Source organism: Anastrepha ludens, chromosome 6 (genome assembly GCF_028408465.1).
Source record: "Anastrepha ludens isolate Willacy chromosome 6, idAnaLude1.1, whole genome shotgun sequence".
NCBI lineage: Eukaryota > Metazoa > Arthropoda > Insecta > Diptera > Tephritidae > Anastrepha > Anastrepha ludens.
The window spans coordinates 12,537,640-12,560,041 of record NC_071502.1 but is presented as its reverse complement, the minus strand read 5'-3'; the positions used below and the strand labels follow the sequence as shown (position 1 = coordinate 12,560,041).

At 34.7% G+C, this 22,402-nt stretch overlaps 1 protein-coding gene across 1 annotated transcript in view; it reads left to right on the top strand.

The window, feature by feature from the left end:
• The window catches only part of LOC128867983 (Bardet-Biedl syndrome 4 protein homolog), a 61,460-nt gene extending 44,687 nt beyond the window's left edge, over positions 1-16,773 (top strand). The window contains exons 9-10 of the mRNA XM_054109650.1: positions 3,465-3,673; positions 16,447-16,773. Coding sequence (XP_053965625.1) covers positions 3,465-3,673; positions 16,447-16,758 — 521 coding nt within the window. The 3' untranslated portion in view covers positions 16,759-16,773. The remainder of the gene's footprint in view (positions 1-3,464; positions 3,674-16,446) is intronic.
• Positions 16,774-22,402: the final 5,629 nt, after the last annotated feature.

Here is a 22,402-nt window from a genome sequence, read left to right as displayed (position 1 = left end):
TCCTTATACATCCTTATGGATATAGTATTTCTGAAGAATACATACAAGAGAAGCCGGCCTGAACAAGAAGTCACCACAGAACAGGCATTGAGCTTTGCTTGTATGTATGAATGCATGTATGTATGTATGTATGTATGTATATATGTACGTATATATAATACAAGTACGTTAAATTCGCCAAGAATGGACTTTCTTGGGTCGGCTGTTGGGCGTGACCCTTTGTCTTTACTACAATTATCACCACAGCTTAGGCGCGCTCTATATATACATACATACATCCATACATACGTAGATACTCGCACATACAGAAGTACTTATCATGACCGCTAACCGGAAGTCCTGTAGCCTGCATTTATGTTGCATAAGCGCTAATTGTGGCTGTGAATTAAGCCACCCACGAATATCTTGCTTGCCTACATACGAAGTGTGCACTTAAGAAACCGCTGAGTGGTGGATAAAAGTTGAAACAAAAGAAGGAAAAAGTTTAAGAAAAAATATAAACGCTTGCTAGTTGACATCAGTATGTACATATGTATGGAGGTATGTAAGTATACCCTTTAAGTAGTAAATCCACTTAGGCAACCAGTGTGCAATGAACCAAAAAAATGTTGACATCAAAAAAGAGGAACTATTGGATTTGAACTAATGGCTGTATACAAATGAATGTAGGCATTTTTTGAGGCCTTTGCATTCAAGTGAAAGATAAAATATATCTCTTTTTTTTAAATATACCGGGGCCCCCAGCTGGTTTATTTTTTAATTATATATTACCATAATAATTACCATTAATCATATTCACCAAGTTTTCAAATATTCCGAGAGGTTGTTCAAGCGAAAGCAATCCTTTTTGCTCCGCGGCGATGTGGTACAGAATTTCGGTCACTTTTTGAGCGTCCAACGGTCAGTACCAAAATACATTGTGAAGTCCAAAATAAACAAGACTGGCGTCATAAAAATGTTCTTGATAGCGCCACCTTTTTAATGAGTTAGTGCGTTGGAAGTTACATTCCTAGCTGACTGAAGGATGCATTTCCCGGGCGCCTAATCTCCCGTTTTGGCGATTTTCATTGGCCAGCAAACAGAATAACGAATATTCAAATTGATTGGACAATCTTCGAGTTTATTTATTCAAAATAGTCCCTAACTAACGCTTCAAAACGCCAAGATAGAAAATTGCGTTGACGGTTTGGCCCATTGGCATGAAATATTTGCGGACAATTCCCTTGGAATCGTAAAGGCAAAAGAGCATCAAGTTGACTTTTTTGGTGGTTTGTCTGGGGCCTTCCATTCGACACTTTGGCGCTTAGTTTCAGGTTCATGTTGGAAACACCACGTTTCATCACCAGTTACAATGTCGTAAAGGAAGTTCTCGCCTTTTCTTGGCTCTTCAATGAGATCTTTCGAATGTTGAATTCTGAGCAATTTTTGGACCTCAGTTAACTTGTGCGGAATGACCTTTCGTAAGCCCAAATGATCAGTTAGGTTAGGTTAGATTGCGTTTGGCAGCCGCATCGCACATAGAGACAACGTTGCCACTTAGACCACGAAATGGGTCCGTTGTGAGCCGCGGGGGTTGGGTTACATTTCCCTCTCCATATTGAACCATCCTGAGCTTTTGACAAAGCGTAAAAGGTTGTTGTAATCTCCTTGCATGATTTCCTATGAGACAATGTCCTATGAGGGCCCTTACTAAGGTCCTGATTTGAAGTTTACTCAGTTTTATAATACTCTTGGACAGACGTAAGTTTAGCTTTGGCCATATTTGCCTAGCAATTTCACAGGTGTTAACGCTAATCCATCTTTGATTTGCAGAACTGATTAGTGCGTCCTTAATGAGAAGCTTACAAGTTGCGAGAGGTATCTCCATAAAATTACTTATGTTTGATCAGTTAAAATTCGATAAATCGATCTTTTGGAGGTATTTAACTCCGATTCCATGAATTTCCACAATGATTTCGGTTCATTTGTGATAAATTTGCGAACAATTCGGTGGAGTTTTCGGTGATTACTGATTTTGGGCGGCCCGTATGTTCACTGTCATTTACGTCCTCACAACCATCTATGAAACGTGTAAACCACTCATGAAATCCGGCACGAGATAGACAATCATCGCCATAAACTTTTTTCATCAATCCAAATGTTTCGGTAAAGGTTTTACCGATTTTAAAACAAAATTTAATTTGTTCGAAGCTCATTTTTGTACCGATGACACAAACGTACTGACACAAAAACGGGAGATTAGGCGCCCGGGAAATGCATCCTTCAGCATATCGGTTGTGGCACCTGCAGTGTGTGCCGTTGCACCGTTCTGTTGGAACCACATGTTTTCCAATCCCAATCAATCAAGTTGCGGCAAAAAGAACTCGTTGATCATTGCTTTGTAGCGCTCACCATTCACAGTAACCGTTTGGCCCGCGACGTCTTCGAAGAATAAAGGTCCGATGACTCCTCCAGCGAAAACAGCACACCATACAGTGACTTTGAGCGGGTGTAATGGCTCTTAGTGGGTTACACGCGGATTTTCAGTGCCCCAGAAGTGTAAATTTAGCTTATTTACGTACCCGCTAAGATGGAAATGGGCCTCATCACTCATGATTATTTTTGATGAAAAATCATCTTCCTCTTGGTGGTGATTAAGGATGGCTTGTGCGTATGTTAGACGCGATTGGCGGTCAGCAGCTAACAGCTGATGCACCGTCTGGACTTTGTACGGAAACATCTTCAAATCTTGTACCAAAATTCGCGATAATTTCGGCCCTTTCGAATGCGTGCATAAAAATACCGCCTCGAAACGCTTCGCGTACTTCTCACTCATTTTTGTTTGGTTGCGTTTACGGGAAAGTTTCGAACGACACTAACCTGAGTTAACACTGGCGTCGTAGCCCTTGAGTGGGACTAATATGCAGCAAAAAGCAGAACGAAATATATCATGAGCTTACAAGAGCTACAACCGGTTCTTTTCTTCTGACACAGACTGTAGTAAACATTAAGTGATAAACCTCAATCATCAGACAAAGGCCAATATGTTAAAGAATATCCTTGTAAAAGCGCTAAATCGACTTAAGTTGTTTTATCAAAAGTTCACAGAAATATTTGTGTCGTAAAAACCATAGAAAACTATGATTAAGTGTTCACTTTTATCCTGGATGCCATTAATTAGTAGCTTTAAAAATGTTTGTATGTATGCGCTGAAGAGTATAGAGTAAACTTGAACTTTTTCAATCTTTCATTTTGTTTTGTTTAAGTCACCAAATCTACCTAAACTTTTCCGCGCATCATTTCCCTTACTTTACTAAAATTACTGATTTTCTTGTAAACTTTTCCACTTTTCATTTTTGCCGCATGCCGTTACAAAAAATATTCTTCTTCTTTTGCATTGATCCTCCAACAACCTACCATCCCGCCCCAACAAAACTCTCTGGGTACTCGAAACATCTACGGCACGAATTGCCAACCAATTGCAGTATGTTTACGTAAGCTGGAGGATGGTGAGAATGCATATAAGGCTTTTCAACGTTCCAATGAAATACAACTACAGCAGGACGCCGGACGTAATCCACTTGTGCACTTAAACTTTGCGCTCTTCTGCTATGAGACCGGACGCATTGCGCTGGCAACGGAGCAATTTACACGCTTTGTTAGCTCTTCGCAGGATCTTCTGCTGCCGACCGAAGTAAGTTTGAGGCAATTACAAAAAGCTCAATGGGCGTATGCAGTGAGGAATTGGCGTTGATGATGTAATTTGTTGATGCAGTAGTTGCACTATCAATGGCTGGAGTAGTATGATAGTTGTAGTGGTAGTACTTAGTAGTAGTAGTGTGAAGAGTTTAAGCATTTCTGTATCATGACGTTGTATGTATGTATGTATTTGTATGCACTATATATATATTAGTTTCTATTTTCTGCCCCTTGTTGTCCTTAATTGTTTGTATTCTCTTGTGATGTCGCTAAATGAAATTGACAGTTTGTTAAATGGATAGTTGGTAGACACTTTAATAGTAGTTTTTGTTAAAATGGCACATATGTTTGTATGTATAGCTGTTGCACTCGTTCTATTGGCACAAGTAACCGTTCAACGTGAAAGAGATTCAGATGTTTGGAGATTTAGTGAGCATATCTAGAAACGGTGTGCCCTAATTTATTACTGTAAAGATTTTGGGAGACTTTGTTGGTGTTTTATGCACTTAGCACGCCTCCTAGCACAGGTAAATGTATAATTTATTAAAAATAGTAAAGTAATAGCAAACTTTTTGGAATGTGTTGCTGGTTTTACCATCCTTGTTAGGATATAAATTTGGCCCATTGCGCTGATGTACACTCGATTGTTAGGGAAATTTGCCACTTTCGCTCATCGAACTTAGTTTATTGTAGAATATTAGGACTCTGATCTCACTCTGTACAAAAAGTTGTTGCTCTTCTCATTTACTACATATTCAGAAAAGATATATCCTTAGCTCATCATTTAATTTGATTCACTGGGACTTGAATCCGAAAAATGGCAAAAGTTTGTCAATCAAATACGCGTCTTTTTTAGCAGAGGTGAAAGGATTTCAATCGAAATTGTATGCATCACTCTGATGCCCCTTTATGTATAATATTTACAAATTATTAAACACTATTTTTAAAAATATGTAAATATTTCCAGTCATTCACTAGTTAGCAGTACATGGGAATCACACATAGTCTTAGCTCTTAATGATAAAAATTAGAAGAAAGAAATCTAAAGAGGGGCATTTTAAGAAAATTACACAAAAAAAATTTTTCAAAAAATAGGAATTTGTTAAAAAGAAACTAGTTCCCCAAAAAATTTAAGCAAACAAAAAATAAATACCATATTTCTTAAAGGTTGTTACAACTTTTTTTCCCCCCAAAAATGTAAAATTATTAGAATCCCATATAGTCTTAGCTCTTAATAATAAAAATAAGAAGAAAAAAACTGAGGATGGGTATTTTAGGAAAATGCCACAGAAAGAAAATTCGCCCAAAAATTTTAGGAAAAAAATAGAAATTTGTAACCAAATTTGAAACCAAATTTGTTCTCAAAAATTTTGAACAGAAATATAAATATTTCTTAAGTATTCTAAAAATTCCCAAACGTTTTTCCCAAAAATTTTTTTAATTTTTTTACATTTGCTAAAAATTTTTGGGAAGAACAATTTCTGTTTTTAAAAAATTAAAAAAAAATAATAATAATAAATAAAAATTAACAACAAAAATATTTATAAAAAAATAAAAATTTCTTAAAAAAATTGTATTTATATAATAAAAAAATTGTTGTTAATTGTTTTAAAAAAAAATTTTTAATAAATTAAGTCCTAAAAACTTATTATTTATTTTTTTTATTTATTTGGCTTTTAAGAATTTTTTATTTTTTTTGTTAAAAATTTCTTTATTTCTTTTTTTCCCAAAAATGTATACCAAAACTATAAAAATTTCTTAAAAAAAAAAATTTTTTTTGCCTAAAATTTTTCCGAAGAAAAAATTTAAGAAATTTTTGAAAATAACAATTTTTTTCAAAAAATTTAATTTTTTTCAAAAAATTTTTATTTTTTTATAAAACTAACAGATTTTTTTTATAAAACCATACAAGAAAATTAAAATTTTTTTTAAGAAATTGTTGTTTTTTTTTGTTAAAACTTTCTTACAAACGAAAATTTTTTGCCCAAAAATTTTTCGCAAAAATATAAAAATTACAAGACATTTTTATTTTTCTATAAAAAAATTTTTGTTGTTAATGGTTTTTTTTTTAACTTTTGTTTCAATAAATTATTTCGCAAAATTTTTGCGGAAAAAAATTTAAGAAATGTGTGGAAATAAAATATTTCAAGAAAAAAATTTGTTTGAAGGAATTTTTTTTTAATTAAAAAATTTCTTAAAACAAAAATTTTTATAAACAAAAAACTATTAACATTTTTTTAAGATATTTTTGTTTTTTCAAGAAATTTTTAATTTGTGTTTTTAAGAAATTTTTAATTTATTTATTTATTTTGTTCAAAATTCCTTAAAAATGAAAATTTGTTTCCCAAAATTTTTTAGTAAAAATATAAACATTTCTTAAATTTTTTTGTCAAAAATTTTTGCCAAAAAAAAATTTAAGAAATATTTGGAAACAAATTTTTTTTAAGAAATTTTTATTTTTTTATAAAAAGGTTTTTTGTTGTTAATTGCCTTTTGTTTTTAAAATTTTTTGTTTTAATAAATTATTTCCCAAAATTTAAGAAATATGTGGGGAAAAAATTTTAGAAATATTTGGAAAAAAAACTTTTTTTGAAAAATTTTTTATTTTTTTATAGAGAAAAAATTTTTGTTTTTTGTTTTTAAAAATTTTGTTTTTGAGAAATAATTTCTTAAAACAAAAATTTTTATAAGCAAAAAACTATTAACAAAATTTTCTTATTTGTTTTTTAAAGAAATTTTTGAATTTTATTTTTTTAATTTTTAATTTTTTTTTTTGCAAACATTTTTTTATTTATTTTTTTAAAAATTCCTTAAAAATGAAAATTTGTTTCCCAAAATTTTTAGCAAAAATATAAAAATTTCTTAATTTGTTTTCAAAAAAATTTAAGAAATATTTGGAAAAAAATTTTTTTTGAAGATATTTTTATTTTTTTATAAAAGTTTTTTTTTGTTGTTAATTGTTTTTAAATATTTTTTTTTTAATAAATTATTTCCCAATATGTTTGCGAAAAAAATTTAAGAAATATTTGGAGAAAACAAATTTTATAGAAAAGAAATTTTTAATTTTTTTGTATAAAAAAAATTTGGTTGTCCATTGTTTTTTGTTTTTAAAACTTTGTTTTTGGGAAATAATTTCTTAGAACGAAAATTTTTTAAAACAAAAAACTATTAACAAAAATTAAAAAAAAATAAAAAAAATTTAAATTGTTTTTAAAAACCTTTTTTTAAGAGAATTTTAATGTTTTTTCGAAGAAATTCTTATTTTGTGTTTAAGAAATTCTAATTTTTGTTTCGTTAAACATTGGTTTTTTTGTAAAAAATTTCTTAAAAACAAAAATTTATTCCCAAAAAATTTTGGAAAAATTTTAAAAATTTCTTAACAAAATTTTGGCAACCCAAATTGGTTTTTCGCAACTATTGACAAAATTTTTTTTTTTTGTAAAAAAATAAAAAAAATTTTAATTGTTTTTAAGAATTTTTTTAAGTGATTTTTATTCTTTGTTTTTTTGAAGAAATTCTTATTTTTGTTTTAAGAAATTTTAATTTTTGTTTTGGTAAACATTGGTTTTTTTTGTGAAAAATTTCTTAAAAACGAAAAAATTTTTTCCCAAAAAATTTGGCAAAAATTAAAAAAAATTTGGCAAACCAAATTTGGTTTACGCAAATAATTTTAAGAAAAAAATAAATATTACTTAAAAGAAAATTTTCCCAAAAATTTTTAGCAAGTAAAAAGTTTTTAAAGCAAAATTTTTTTCCCGAAAATTTGTAGCAAACAAATATTTTGTTTTTCACAAAAACCGTTTTGAGCAATAAAACAAAAATTTCTTAAATTTAAATTTTGTTTTTCACAAAAAATTGAGCAAAATATTAAAAAAAAAATGTTGTGTATATATTATATATAGTATATATTGTATATTTTATATTAAGAAATAAAACGCTTTTTTTAAAGTTAGATGTTCACTACCACTTAAATTCTATAGGAAAATTTTCAACATTGAATAAATCTCAAAATTATTAAATTATAAAACCAAAAAACAAAAATTAATATTATTTTTTATTATACTCAACAATACAAATAAGCCAATTAAAGGAAAAATTTACGATACCATCCAGAATAACTCGACAACAGTACATACTCGGATATGGAATCGCTCGATTGTCAAAGCTTTCATAGGCGCACGCATGGCAGAGAGAATGCAGAAGTACCATATCGCATATCGCAGTACCATTACTGGATTTTCACGGATTTTGGCAGCCGATGTCATTTCAGTGCTTTGTCGAACTGTTTTTTGCTTGCAACCAACTTATTTTCTTTCTTTTCTGTTCTAAAGGCTGCATTAATCTAATCTAACCATTTGTTGTTGCATACAAAAGTTAGCTATTTTGACACTTTTCTCTCAGCTCTCTCACGTAGCCCATCTTAAATGGTGTCAGGACATCTTGTTTTTTTTTTTTCTTAAATCCATTTTTTTATTGCGAACACTAAGCATTATTTTTACGTAAAGAAATTTAATTCATTTAAGCGAAAAAAAAAACATTTATGGAATACACCCAGTGGTGCAAACATTTCACTCTAAAAATTTCTATTCAATCTGCATTATCATGTATTCCATCGTTCTTAATACATGGATAGATAGAGCTGTTATAAAATTGTCTCTGTTTAGTGGCACAAAATTAATCATCCCTCTTTGTTTTTGTATAACTATTTAGAAAAAAAGTGATTTTGATCGATGGAAATCTTCATTTTGACCTTTACGCGCTCCATTGCTTACCTGTTTGTATACCATGGCTCGCTAGTTCACAAGAGACTTTCAATAGGGTGATTGATTTTTGCCTGAAATACATCATAAAAATTCGTATGAAAAAGTTTGAAAATTTCAACGAAAAGTTTTTGATTTATTTTCAAATATTCAGGATATTTTTAAAATTATTTCTTCGAAATTATAAAAAACTAGCTTTAACCCGCGGCCCCGCTCGCGTAGGAGTAGTTTTGAGGGATTTAGGATATGTATATAAAAGAATTACAAACAATAATTTCATAGAAAATAATGTTTTTTTAATAACCATAATATTACAATACCCGGCATCCATTGCTATGCCTCGTTAAGTAAAATCAAAAGAACCAATCAGAAAAATATCAAGCAAAATTATTTTTATTAATTTTCTATCTCAAACCGTTTTTGAACTTTGCATTTGGGTCATAGTTGAACAGCTTATGAAGTCTAGAGTTCGCTATAAATAGTGGGAAAGAGGAAAAACTAAGATTTTTTAGATTAAATTTAAGCAAATATTCGATTATTAGTGACGAAAGAGAGTGGTGGCGCGGCCTGAGGGCTGTGGAAAGGGAGTTCCATCATAAAAACATGCCTATAACCTTCATTGGGTGAAAATATGAATGTATAAAAATGTTTACGTCATTTGGTGTTGTCGTTTCGTAGTGATGCGCGGACAACGTACAGACATTCACCTTTATAGTATAGATTTTCCATATTGCTATTAAAGCTTTCATTTTGTGCATTGGGTTTTTGAATAACTGCGTATACTTACCTATGTATACAAATGTATTCTCTAATATATCCATATGCATATGTATGTGTAATATCATTAGTAGTTTAGTCAGTTCAAGTTCTAATTGGCTGCCATTCGAGTTGGCAAACTATTTGCTGTAATCTTATCTGGCTGATTTCACATCTGTACAAATACCTGCTCTGTGCACGTGGCTCTCCGTACGCTCATATCAAGTGTGCTTGTATGTATGCATGCATGAGTGAGTACGCGTTGCACCGGTAACGGCTCATCGATTGGATTTGTTACACAGTAGCCTGCAGTTGTACAAGAGCTCACACTTAAATACTTATAGACTCGTACACTTATCCACTTACTGAGATGTGCATAAGCACAAGTAGTTGTAGTAGCTGTACTGTCCCCTCCATGTTTTTACTCGTACTTGTTGGAAATTGTAGAAGCTTGGTACTTAAATCAATTTCATGCCATCCTCGGTACTGTACCTGGTTTACACTAATTTAATATTCAGTACTTGTGTCTCTACCACAATTTGATTAAATTCTAAAACGAGATTAACATTGTATGCTTGATGTTATAATATTTCACAAATTCTAATGAGTACCCATAAACAATATTTGTTTGCATTTTAGTATTTTCACGTGAAAATTTGTCTTTATTTGAACTGGATATCAAAATTTCATTAATGTAAAGTCAACAAATCGTTCATAAGTGGAATGCATCATAGTTCAATTGATATTGAGAATTGGGTGCCTCAATTTTAGATATAATCAAATTCTAAATTTGAAAATTGCATTTATTACATGTGTTCATATATGCACACATACACATACACCTATAGCAAAATTTGTGAAATCACCTTTAAAAATGCACTCATTCCAAAAATGTATTCCACTTATGCCTTTAAATAGAGATACACCTTATTTACGTACATTTATACGAGTACTTTGCGTAGGTTGTAAGAAATCATATTTATAAATATGAAATACTTCAGTAAATAATGAGCTGGAATTTATTTGAACCATTTAAATTTAGACTTCGCATATTTGATATTTTTGATGTCTAAAAATACTCTTTGTTAGACCTTAAATATACCAAAAATTTTTAAAAGTTCTGGTTAAAAGTTTTGATGCAACTTTGTATAATTCTGTACGAAGTTTGAAGTTTTGCGTTATGTGGTTTTTGTTGTAGCATAAACTATGTTTTTATGTACATACATTTGTGTATATAACTGGCGCGACCACCTTTTATCAGGTCGTATTTGGCCGAGTTTCTTCTTCAATTTGTGTTATAATCTTGTCCTACTGCTTCATTCCGCCTACAGACGGCAGATAGTGGCTCTATGTAAGAAGCTTTCTCGCGGCAGAAATGCACTCAGGGGGCTTGCCATTGTCTACTGAGAGGCGACCGCCATTTGCAAAGACTTCTCTTAAGGCAACCAAATGGTAGGCAAGGGCACGCTCAAACTCACTTGGCCGTGAGAGTTGCTTATACCTATGCTCGTATAAGTATATTTAAGAAATTGACTTGAAACAAAAGGAAAAAAAACCGCTGCCGACAAAAAATGAGTTAAGAGTGACTAGCAGCTTATTGTCAGGTCAGTAGCGCAAAAATTTTAACTTATTTATATTTCTATTAAATTTAAATTGACCTTGAAAAAGTTGGTAGCAGCTGGTGTCTGTGCACAGTTTTATGTTTGTATTCACGCGTGTGTGTGCAAGTGTATGCAGGCTCACATAAGGATAAGGAGAAGAGTTTTCAAGAGTTTTGCTTTATCAGCTTGAAGCATCTATTTCATTTTGTTCTTTTTCATACGTATATGTATATATGTGTATGTATGTAAATATTTGTGTATGTTTGTACAGTGCACTGGAGCACGCGTTATATGGAAGAAAAAGCATAACAGCGGAAAAAAAATTAACAAAAACAACGCGTATGGTGAGCTACTTTAAACTTGCCACCAAATTTTAATGGGCTACAGCACCACATCTCCAGATATTTTCTAAAGACTCTGACTAAAAAGCGTGAAATGTTGATGCAAATTCGTTGAAAAAAAAAATTATTTAAAAAAATAGTCAAAACTTATAATATGTCGCGCTGCTTTTGACCAGCCCTGTTGAGATTATTTGTATTGTACAGCGGTGTTAAAATAATAGCAGCGTGACGAATTACCAAGTTATAAATATTTTTTTTTTGCATTTACTTTAGTTCTTATAAAAGTGTAATGTGTTCTATAAAAACAAAAAAACACAAAAAAAATACATTTTTTTCTAAGCACCAAATTTTGCACAAAATTCACAAAAATTTTAAATAACTTTAGTAATGTTAGGTTTGGCAGCCGCATCGCACATCGAGACAACAATGCCACTTAGACCACGAAATGGGTCCGTTGTTGTGCCTCAATCGAAGCTCGTTTATCCAGAATCCACAAGACATTTAGACTTTACGTAGCCCCACAAATAAAAGTTCAAAGGCCACACGATCTTGGTGGTTCGAGACGAGAGATAAACTGCTCACCGAAACGACGACACAGTAAATCCATTTCATTGTTTCACGGGCTGTGTGACAAGTCGCGCCGTCCGCCGTCTTAGGTTAGGTTAGGTTAGGTTAAATGACTGCCCTAGCTAAGGGCTCACTTGGACAAATATTAAAAAATCGTCCGTTATGGTGCCATACATGGGAGAGGAGAAAGGAGAAGGAAAGGAATAAGAAGGAGTCTTGGGATTAGAGACGATAATGACCATACATTTTACGACGACGCCGACGGTGGTTGATTTGCGTTTGTTAGCCGCAACAAGCTACTGGTGAACTTCACCAAATTTATGGTATTTACACCGGCTATATCCGCAGGTATAGCGAAAAAGTGAGAGCCCAGATGCCTAAGTCTTTGCCAGACGAGAGCAGAGCAGCTGAGAAGAAAGTGTTGAAATGATTCCACCTCGTCCTCCAGACAGTTTCTGCAGAACGGACTTGAGGCAATTCCAAGTCTCACGGCATGAACACCTGACGGACAATGTCCGGTAAGGATGCCCACCAAATTCGAGAGCTGGGGCTTTGTTAGCCTTAGGAGTTCCCTTGAGCGTCCCCGATCTACCCGTGGCCAGAACGATCTCGCGACCTTGCACGTTTGCGCACTAGCCCAGCGCTAGCTGAGTTGACTCGAGGCCAATCTTTCTAGGAGCAGACCACAGGTTCTCAGGGGAATCCCAATTCTCTCATTTCGCGACGAAACCGTCTCCGCCGTCTTGTTGGAACCAAATGTTGTGTAGATCAAGGGCTTCGATTTCCGTTCATCCGGCATCAAAAAGTAGTTTATAATGGCGCGTTAGCGTTCGCCATTCACTGTGACATTAGCGCCAGCCTCGTCTTTGAAGACATATGGGCCCATGATTCCTCCAGGCCATAGGCTGCACCAAGCGGTTGTTTACCATGGATGTAGTGGCTGTGCTTGAATGCCAACAGAAATGGGCCTCATCGCTAAACATCATAAGTTGGTCTGAGCGCGCGATGAACTCTTTTCACAGAGCGGCGTTCTTCGCAATGCTACTGTCCGATTTGTAAACGCTGTTGCGGCCTAAGTCTTTCCACGATGAAATGCCAATGAATACTGAAAAAAATTATGCATTTAGTTTGATCCGTCAAAAATCCCTATCCCTAAAAAGTACCTCCAATCTTTACATCCTTTATGCCACAGCGATGAGGACAATTGATTGCCTAGAAGCTGAAATTTACTAACTTAGACTTTTTGACTTTGTCCCCTCTGTTGCGTACCCGCTACTGGCCAGGCTGGCTTTTTCGACTTTGGACGTGAATTTAACATATTTCTAGTATAGCTAACGACTTGAGCTTCGAGGTAGCTTCCTCAAATTTAATTTCCTATTGATTTATTGATATAATATTTTAAAAAGGATCCTCGAACAGGATGATTGAAAGGATTTAAAAAGTTACACCTTCGGTTGGCTGTCTCGGGTCTAGCTGGACTCCTATGCATTTAGATGTATTTGTATGGTAATATGTGGCAAATGCGCCAGATTCATACTTTCCTTTTAGGTATCGCAGGTATATATTTTTAATTTCTTATCTTTTTCATTGATTTTGCCTTGTGCTTCAGCAAAAATAATCACTGCACATATTTTGGTTTGTGAAAAAAAGAATTTTTTTGTTTTGTTCTTTATTTTGACTAATTTCGAAGAAGATTGAAGAAAAAAATCGATTGCTGTTGAAATTTATGGTAAAATATGAAATGCCAAATTATTTATGGATTCGGCAGAAGACAAGCAAAACATGTAGAAGCGATTTTTGAGCGCTGGATTCTTAATAAGCTTTTCGCCTCCTTGTGGGCAAAGCCGACAATCTCTTCGCTGTGAGTGCAGCGGCACCGGTTGGTTGGTTGACTACTCCGAGCGATAGTAATCGGTTTGTTGATATAATATATTGTTGTCCATAGCCAAACGAGGAATGAATTGAGAAATAACGGCTGCATTATTCTACGATTTTCGATGTTTGCAAGGACCAATGTGTTCGATAAAGTCGTCAAAAACTTTCATCTCGCATCACTTTTTCTCAGCCCATCATCAACTTCCTTGCAAATACAAAACGTTGCCAATGCCATCAAATTCAACACGTTGGTCGAGCCAGATTCGGGTGCCCAACCGAATGTTTTAAAAAAGGTGTCAAACGGAGGGTGAAAACGACACTTAATAATGGCGTTACGACGGGCGTAAGAGCGTAGTTGTAGAATTCGTAAGTAATTTAGTGTTTGCCAAGTGATTCTTATAAAGTGTAGTGCATTCTAAAAAAAAAAATTGTTTTTTTTCTTTTTTTTTTTTTTTTATTATTTTACATTGCGACTAGTTACAAAGAAAAAATTTTATTAACTAACGAGCAATTTGTTTAGAATTTATAAAATAATGTATATACAACAGTTAACGCTAAGGTGTGGTTAGTACATTATGTCTTTGGGCTTTCTGCGCTTCAGTCTTCTTCTCCAATTAGCTGGATTAGCGTATTGACGTGGTTTTTTTTTTTTTTTTTTTTTTGTTTTTTAACCATTTAAAAAAAAAAAAAATGCACAACATTTTTAATAGAATTCACAAAAAAATGATAAATTGAAAAAGCAAATTTGATAAAAAAAATTAAAAAGAGAAATTTTTAAATAAAAAAAAAAAATTTTTAATAAAAAAAAATTGTAAACAAAATAAAGCACCAAATTTTGAATAAGATTCACAAAAATTTCATAAATTTTCAAAGTTTTCATAAAAATTTTCAACTTTTAATAAAAAAATTCAAGAAAAAAAATGTTTTTCATAACACCAAATTTTGAATAAAATTCACAAAAATTTCATAAATTTTAAAAGTTTTCATCAAAATTTTCAACTTCTTAAACACACGCTTTAGAAAACTGCCGTCAATTTAAAAAAACAAATGTTTAAATGTAGAAAAACAATTTTTAAATAAAAAAAAATTTTTTGAATAAGAATAAAATTTTTAAAGTACCAAATTTTGAATGAAATTTACAAAAATTCCATACATTTAAAAAGTTTTCATCGAAATTTTCTACTTTTAATAAAAAAATTTAAAAAAAATATGTATATTTCAAAGTACCAAATTTTGAATGAAATTCAAAAAAATTTTATAAATTTAAAAAGTTTTCATCAAAATTTTCAACTTTTTATAAAAAAATTAAAAAAAAAATATTTAATTCAAAGCACCAAATTTTGAATGAAATTCACAAAAATTTCAACTTCTTCAACTAAAATTTTAAATAAAAAAAAAATTTTTAAATTAAAAAATTAAAATAAAAATTTTTTTTTATTAAAAAATTAAAAAAAAAAATTTTTTATATTAAACAAAAATTTTTTAAAGCACCAAATTTTGAATAGAATTCACAAAAATTCATAAATTTAAAAAGTTGTCATCAAAATTTTCTACTTTTTAAACATACGCTTTAGAAATCTGCCGTCAATTTAATAAAAAAATTAAAGAAAAAAAATATCTATTTCAAAGCTCCAAATTTTGAATACAACTCAGAAAAATTTTATAAATATGAAAAGTTTTCATCAAAATTTTTAATTTCTTCAACTTAATTTTTAAAATTGAAAGAAAAAAAAATTAATTAAAAAATTAAAAAAAAAAAAAATTTATATAAAAAAAACAAAACTTGTAAATGAAAAAAAGTTTTAAAGCACCAAATTTTGAATTAAATTCACCAAAATTTCATAAATTTAAAAAGTTTTCATCTAAATTTTTAACTTCTTCAACTTAAATTTTAAAATAAAAAAAACAAATTTTAATTAAAAAATTAAAAAAAAATAATTTTTTTTTAAAGCACTAAATTTTGAATGAAATTCACAAAAATTTAAAAAGTTTTCATCAAAATTTTAAACTTCTTAAACAGACGCTTTAGAAAACTGCCATCAATTTAATTTCTATCTCTCTTAGCTTCACAGTCTGTGGTGGACCATAGCTTCAGCAGCAATCCTCCTCCAATTCAGTCTCTCTCTTGCCTCATTTCTCCTATTACGGACGTTCATCGCTTCGACGTCATCAAGCTATCTCTTTCTTGGTCGGCCTCTCCTTGTTCCTTCTGTTGGACGCAAAGTCAATTTAATAAAAAAATATTTATTTCAAGTAACACTAAATTGAATAAAATTCACAAAAATTTCATAAATTTAAAAAAGTGTCATACAAATTCTCAACTTCTTAAACAAACGCTTTAGAAAACTGCTATAAAACTGCATTGAATTTAATAAAAAAAAAATTAGTTAAGACTTGGCAATATGCCGCGCTGCCATTATTTCCACCGCCACTGTATAGACTTGCACGCATGTACGTATGTATGTAAGCTTATATCGCACCACTTATTATCGAAATTAAAAGGCACCATGCTGCCCCAAAAGCAATCTTAGTAACCATTTTTCATTTAAAGTACTAAACATTTTCCGCAGATGCGGTTTTTACTAGTTTTGTTGCGTATTTCAAAGTAGATTGCCGTATTTTATTTTGCTATACCCGCTGCGCGCTATAATGGCGAGTAATGCAAGGACATTCGGGTATCTTACATGTGGGTATATGTATGTTCATATATGCATGTGTGTGTGTGTGTCTTACTAGCAGACAACAATTTTAAGCAGAAAGCATCCACATCATTCACATTTTTACTTATCTCTCCTCTTCTTCTTCTTCTTCTTTCACTTTGTTTTTGTTCTCTTCTTCCTGAACTTTTTTTCTCATGCCGCATTTTAGTATAAATTCCAAGCGACCAAATTGAAATCGCTACTTAAGATTTCAACCGGTAATATTTTGACATCAACACCAACCGGACCTGCAAGTGACACCAATTTTCAACCAACTGAGGAAAATAACAACAACAACAACATCAATAGCATCGATGATATCTACGGCATTTATGGTGTAAAACGTGAAGCCGCAGGCAACAGAAAAGAATTAAACGACCGGAAAATAAGAGCATTGGCAACAGCTGCCCTAGCGGCTGCCCCCACTACACCCATTTCGACAGAAATGCCACTTGAAGTGAATGCTGTGGTCAATGCCTGACGACATGAGTGACATGCTGACAGCGAACTTATGCCACAGCAGGCCGAGGCTATCGAAAATCCCAGCACCAGTAATAGAAATAATAAAATTAAGAATAACATCGACAACGACGACGACTGTAAGGAGGACGGTGAGGATGGTAAGAACTGTGAGAACTCTGAAAACTGTGAGAATTGTGAGTTTAAAAACGGCATACAAAGGAACAGTGTGGAAAATGCAGACGCAGACAGAGGAGCAGTAGAGCAGCGCGATGGTAGTAAATCAACAAGCATCAGCACTAGAGGCATCATGACCCGGGGCAATAGCAATGGCAGTGAGGACAACAACTGTTGCCGGTATTGCGCTTGTATGCCAATGGTCACATGGGCAGCTTGGCCAACATAGTTACATAATTTCTATTATTTTGGAATGCGACAGGCAAATCGCTAACAATAACGTAGCAGCAATAAAACGTACTTATTGTCGTGTGTGTGTGTGTGTATGTATGTGTAGCTGCTGTATAGAGCTATGTATTATATATAAGAGCGCACGGCTCTCGGGCATGATATATATGGATAGAAATGTTTGGCAAGTTGGTATGCGAAGACAACTAGACGATGCATGCGAGAAGGAGAAAGCGGAGAAGGCGAAAGGTGATTGTTGAAATATTCAATCCAATTTTGTGGGAAGTAAAGGTTAAGGTTTTTGTGCCAACTTAAAATTGTTTTGTTTTTCCTAATCTGTTTGTAGTTGTGTAAGCTGCTTGATTTTGCTTACTACTTTGTTTGCTTGGCGTCCTTTCTATTATGAATAGCAACAAAAGTGGAAATAAAAAAAATAAAGATAAAATGCTTAGAAAATTATTTTTGCTTATTTGTAGCAGAGTTTTTGGCAAACAAAGAAAAGGTTTGTAATTGCGGAAAAGATGAGTAAGGACGATTAAAAATGCTCCTATCTATTTGTTTTTATGAAATAAATGCATGAAAATAGCATCTAAGGGTAAATAGCAACTAAGGGTAAGCCATTATTAACTGCTGAGTGGAAAAGCAAAGCTGATAAAAGATGATTAAAAAGTTTGAAAAAATTGCTTTCTTTTTAATGGAAAGGATTCTGCTGTTCTCGCAAGCTCTAAATAGAAAAAATACATCAGAAAAAATATGGCTTGAGAACTAAATGAAATACCTGAAAAAGCCCTGAAAGAAGTAGGAGCATTAAAAACACTCAAAACATCAAAAGCCTCGAAATTTTACGGCCAAAAGTCAGAATTTCAGAATTTGCACGCATCTTGAAAACTTTTGAAGAATTTGGCTGGCGAAAATAACTTTGAAAGCGTGAGTTAGCGTGAATAGTTGAGTATTTTCTTGGTGCTGGGCACTTGATTCAATCAATAAATGTAAACAGGGTCCGGAACTCGAAGTGTAACCAATTAAAAATTCCATAAATTTAGTTTGGAAAATTACTCTCATTCAATTCAAAGTAAAAAATGTAAGAAAATTATACATTAAGAATCAATTTACTTTTGCTCGATATGACCACGTTTTGCCTTGACTATGGCCTTGAGACGGTGCAAGTTGCCCGAATGTTAGGTTAGTTTAGGTAGTAATTGTTGCCCAGAGAGTGGGCCCACTTGGACCAAAAAAGTTTGGTCCATCCTTTGTGATACCATTGCGAGAGGGGGAGAAGAGAGGAAGAAAAAAACGATAAGACGAAAAGGAGAAGGGGTGTATTTGTGGACTATGAACGGTGACTAATTTGCGGTTGTGTTAGCCGCTTTATGCTACTGATGAGTTCTTCAGATTTTTGGTATCAAGACCTGCTATATCAGCAGGCGTAGAAAAGAAGTGAGAACCAAGATGCTTGAAGCTTAGTGCTGCGAGAGCGGAGCAGCTAGGGAGCAGGTGCTGGGATGATTCCATCTCATCCTCCATACAGCTGACGCAAAACGGACTCGAAGTAATTCCGAGTCTCACGGCATGCATACCCCGCGGATAGTGCTCCTTGAGGATGCCCACGAAATTTGAGAGATGAGACTTTGTCATCCCTCGAACGTCTCCTACCCAAACGTGGCCAGAAGGACTTCGCGACCTTACATGTTCGCGTACTTGCCTAGCGCTCGCTGAGTTGGTGCACAGCCCATCCTTCCAGAAGTAAAGCGCAGGTTGTCAAGGGAATCGCGATCCTTTTTTTTCATGGGCACATCACCTCACAGGTCTCTTGTTTGGCCAGCTCTTCGGCTTCGCAGTTTCCAGCAATGTCAGTATGACCAGGTACCCAAAGAAGAAGTATTCTGATGCAATCGAGAGAGAGATCAGGCATTCCCTGACCAGTTTCGAATGAACCATAATAGAGCCTAAATGCTGCTTGGCTATCGGAGTAAATATTCTTAACAGTTATAACGCAAGTAAGTAGCTGCTTCTTTGATTGCGGCGACCTATGCTTGGAACACACTGCAGTGAACCGGTAACCTGAATTTGAGTTTGATGGGGAGCTCTTTGCAGAATACTCTTCCTCCAATTCCTACCGTCCAACTTCGAGCCATCATCAATGAACAGGTTAACCAGGCCCTGTCCTCAAGTTTTGCCACCGGTCCACTTCTCCCTTGATGGAATATGGGTGGAGAAAGTTACGGTTGGACTAAACGTGAGTATACATTGATCCGTCGACGGGGGGATGAACACAAAGTTTCTAAGGATGCTTGAGTGCCCATATGTGAGATTGAGCTTATAGCCCAAGCCCCTCAGTCTGATTGCGGTACGTGCAGTGGCAATTCTGCATGCGATGTCTATAGGTACCACATTTAACATTACATTAAGCACTAGAGGAGGAGTAGTTCGAAGCGCCCCACTGATTCCAATGAGTGCAGACCTTTGAACTCTCTCTAGCTTTTTAACTGATGTCATCCTCTCCAGTGAGTTCTAGCAGACTATGACTCAATATAACAAAATTGGCTTTATTATGGTATTACAGAACCAAAATACAACTCTATGCAAGAGGACCCATCTTTTGGCAATTGCTCCCTTGCATCCATACAAGGCGATTGTTGCCTTCCTTACCTTCTCCTCAATGTTGGGCTTCCACGTTAGTTTACTGTCAAGGATTAGACCTAGGTACTTCACCTTGTTAGAAAGCACCAACAGAGTGCCCCCTATTGAGGGGAGTTGAGCTCTGGGTATTTTACATTTCCTCGTGAAAAGGACGAGCTCTATCTTAAGAGGACCCACCGATAAGCCGCAGTCCGCTGCCCATCGAACAACTACGTCCTGATATCCCTGCATTAAATCGTACAGGGTACCTACAAACTTTCTTCTAACAATTGATGCCACATCATCCGCGTAGGCAATCACTCTACAGCCCCTCCTCACCAGCTTCTCCAGTAAGTCATTGATAACAATGATCCAGAGAAATGGTGAGAGAACACCGTCTTGCGGCGTGCCCCTGCTCATTTGCCGGCGGAGAGAGATGCCACCCCACTCTGCCACGACCGTTCTGTCGTTAAGCATTCTGTAGATAAACCTGGAAAGGTCGGCTTCAACACCCAGCCTACCCAGAGATTTAGTGGTTGTCTCCGGAAGAACGTTATTAAAAGCCCCCTCAATGTCGAGGAAGGCGCCAATTGCGAGTTCTTTCTAATATGGGAATGGGAATGCTAAGCACCCACCAATCGGAAATTCAGTGTAACAATGAGGAGGAGGCCAGAATAAGATCCAGCACCTCTTTCCTGGTTCCAGTAATGAAAGTAGGGGTCTTACTCCTGTTGCAAATAAACAAATCTTCGTTTAAAATAAAATCAAAAAGTGACTCACCTCTTGTATTTATGTCGGAATTTCCCCAACAGGTATGGTGGGAGGTTGCGTCCGTACCTACAATAACGCCGGTTTTCCTACGCCTCGCTTCAGCCAGGGCTTCACTCGGCATCATCGGAGGTGGCGCCACCTCGTCTTCATACGCCATATTGGCCGACATCAGCCACAGCTGTCCAGCAGGACCCTCTAGGCTCACAGTCACAATGTCTTCATTGCTCAAATTAGGCAAAATAAATGCATTAAGTTTCTTCCTGCCCGAATGTGACTTGTAGGTATTTTGGCCCACACGCGGACAATGGCGTTTTCAGCGCCTCGAGGTGAATCTGGTGAATCTTTTGCAAGCAGTTCGGACCTTGTTCGGGGGCGTCCATAAATTACGTGAGATGTTTAAGGGGGGGAGGGGGTCGAGTCAAATCTCATCTAATCTTACGTAGGAGAGAGGGGGGGTCTCGGCAAATATCACGCAATTTTTTTCTGATTGAAACAAAAAAATTGTACATGCTTAAGATTTAATCTCAAGCGTAATCGTAGTATGATTAAGATCATTCACTAATTCGTTCGAAAGAAAATAATTTCATTCATACTTCGACGTTATAAATTACTACTGTCAAACCACCATATTTGTTTTATACCAAATAGCTCAATTTAATCTGAATTTGCGGTACAGTGTAGCCCGTCGGTTGTTTTCGCGCCACTATGAGCCGAACGCCCTATCACTCAGGTTGACGTTTGACAATTCCGGACTTTAAAGAACATGACGGAAAATCATTTGCTCCATTTCTAATACGCGTACCGATTGAACCGCTGAATGCCTTCATCAGCACGCCTATTGATCTCTATTGCCCAAGTATACGTGATGATTTCGAGAAAATATGCTGCAGTACATGCGGTATTTACTTAGCATCTATCACAAGAGCTGCATAGCACAGGAGAGCAGCTCACATTGCACCAGCTAAGCAAGCGCGTATGTTCCGCAAAGTGCGACCCTCACGGATTGTCACAAGACGAGCTAATGAGTTACTGTGCGCAAGCGTCAACGGCTTAGAACGAAGTTTAAGGAGCACATGATTTTACTGAAAATCATATGGACATGTTGGTCCCAATAGTCTCTCTTGAAACCGCGCATGATTCTCCAAGGACTGAATTAGAGTAGATATTCTTTTTTTAATCGCAGTAGTTACGATTTAAGTCTTCTATTGTTAAATTTTTATTACACTTATAACTCGCAGCAATATTGATTACTAGTCTTAACTAGTCGTAAATAAAAGCACGAAGCAAATTTTGTTTCTTTTTACAATAACAATCCAACGCGTTTACATAAGAAACCCACATTTTGAAAAATCTCACGTGAGATTGGGGGATGGGGGAGGGGGTTGAATAAAATCTCACGACATCTCACCAGGGGGGGAGAGAGGGTCAGAAAATTGAAAAAAACACCTCACGTAATTTATGGACGCCCCCTTCTCCAAAATGTCCCGAATAGAATAATACATCGGTTTCGCGTCTGGTGAATTTGAGAGCCATTTTGTGGACGTTATGAAGCTCGGAACGTTGATTTTTAGCCATTCTTGGTTCACTCGAGTTTTGTGAGACGATGCTGAGTCCTGTTGAAACGTCCATGGTCCGCCACCTCCAGAATACTTTCCCGATAATATTTTGCATTTACCTTGACGCCAGCCGAGCGATGAAAATGATTGGAGAGCGCTCAGCTGCGGTTACAGTGGCCCAAACCATTACCTGTGGCGAGTGCTGCCTCCTGGTGGCCAATCGATGACTCAAATTCTCGTATCAACGGTCGGTCAATCGTTTTGGGAGCTTGCGAATTGCTCAATTTGAAAAATTCTGTCGTCAGAAAACATAAT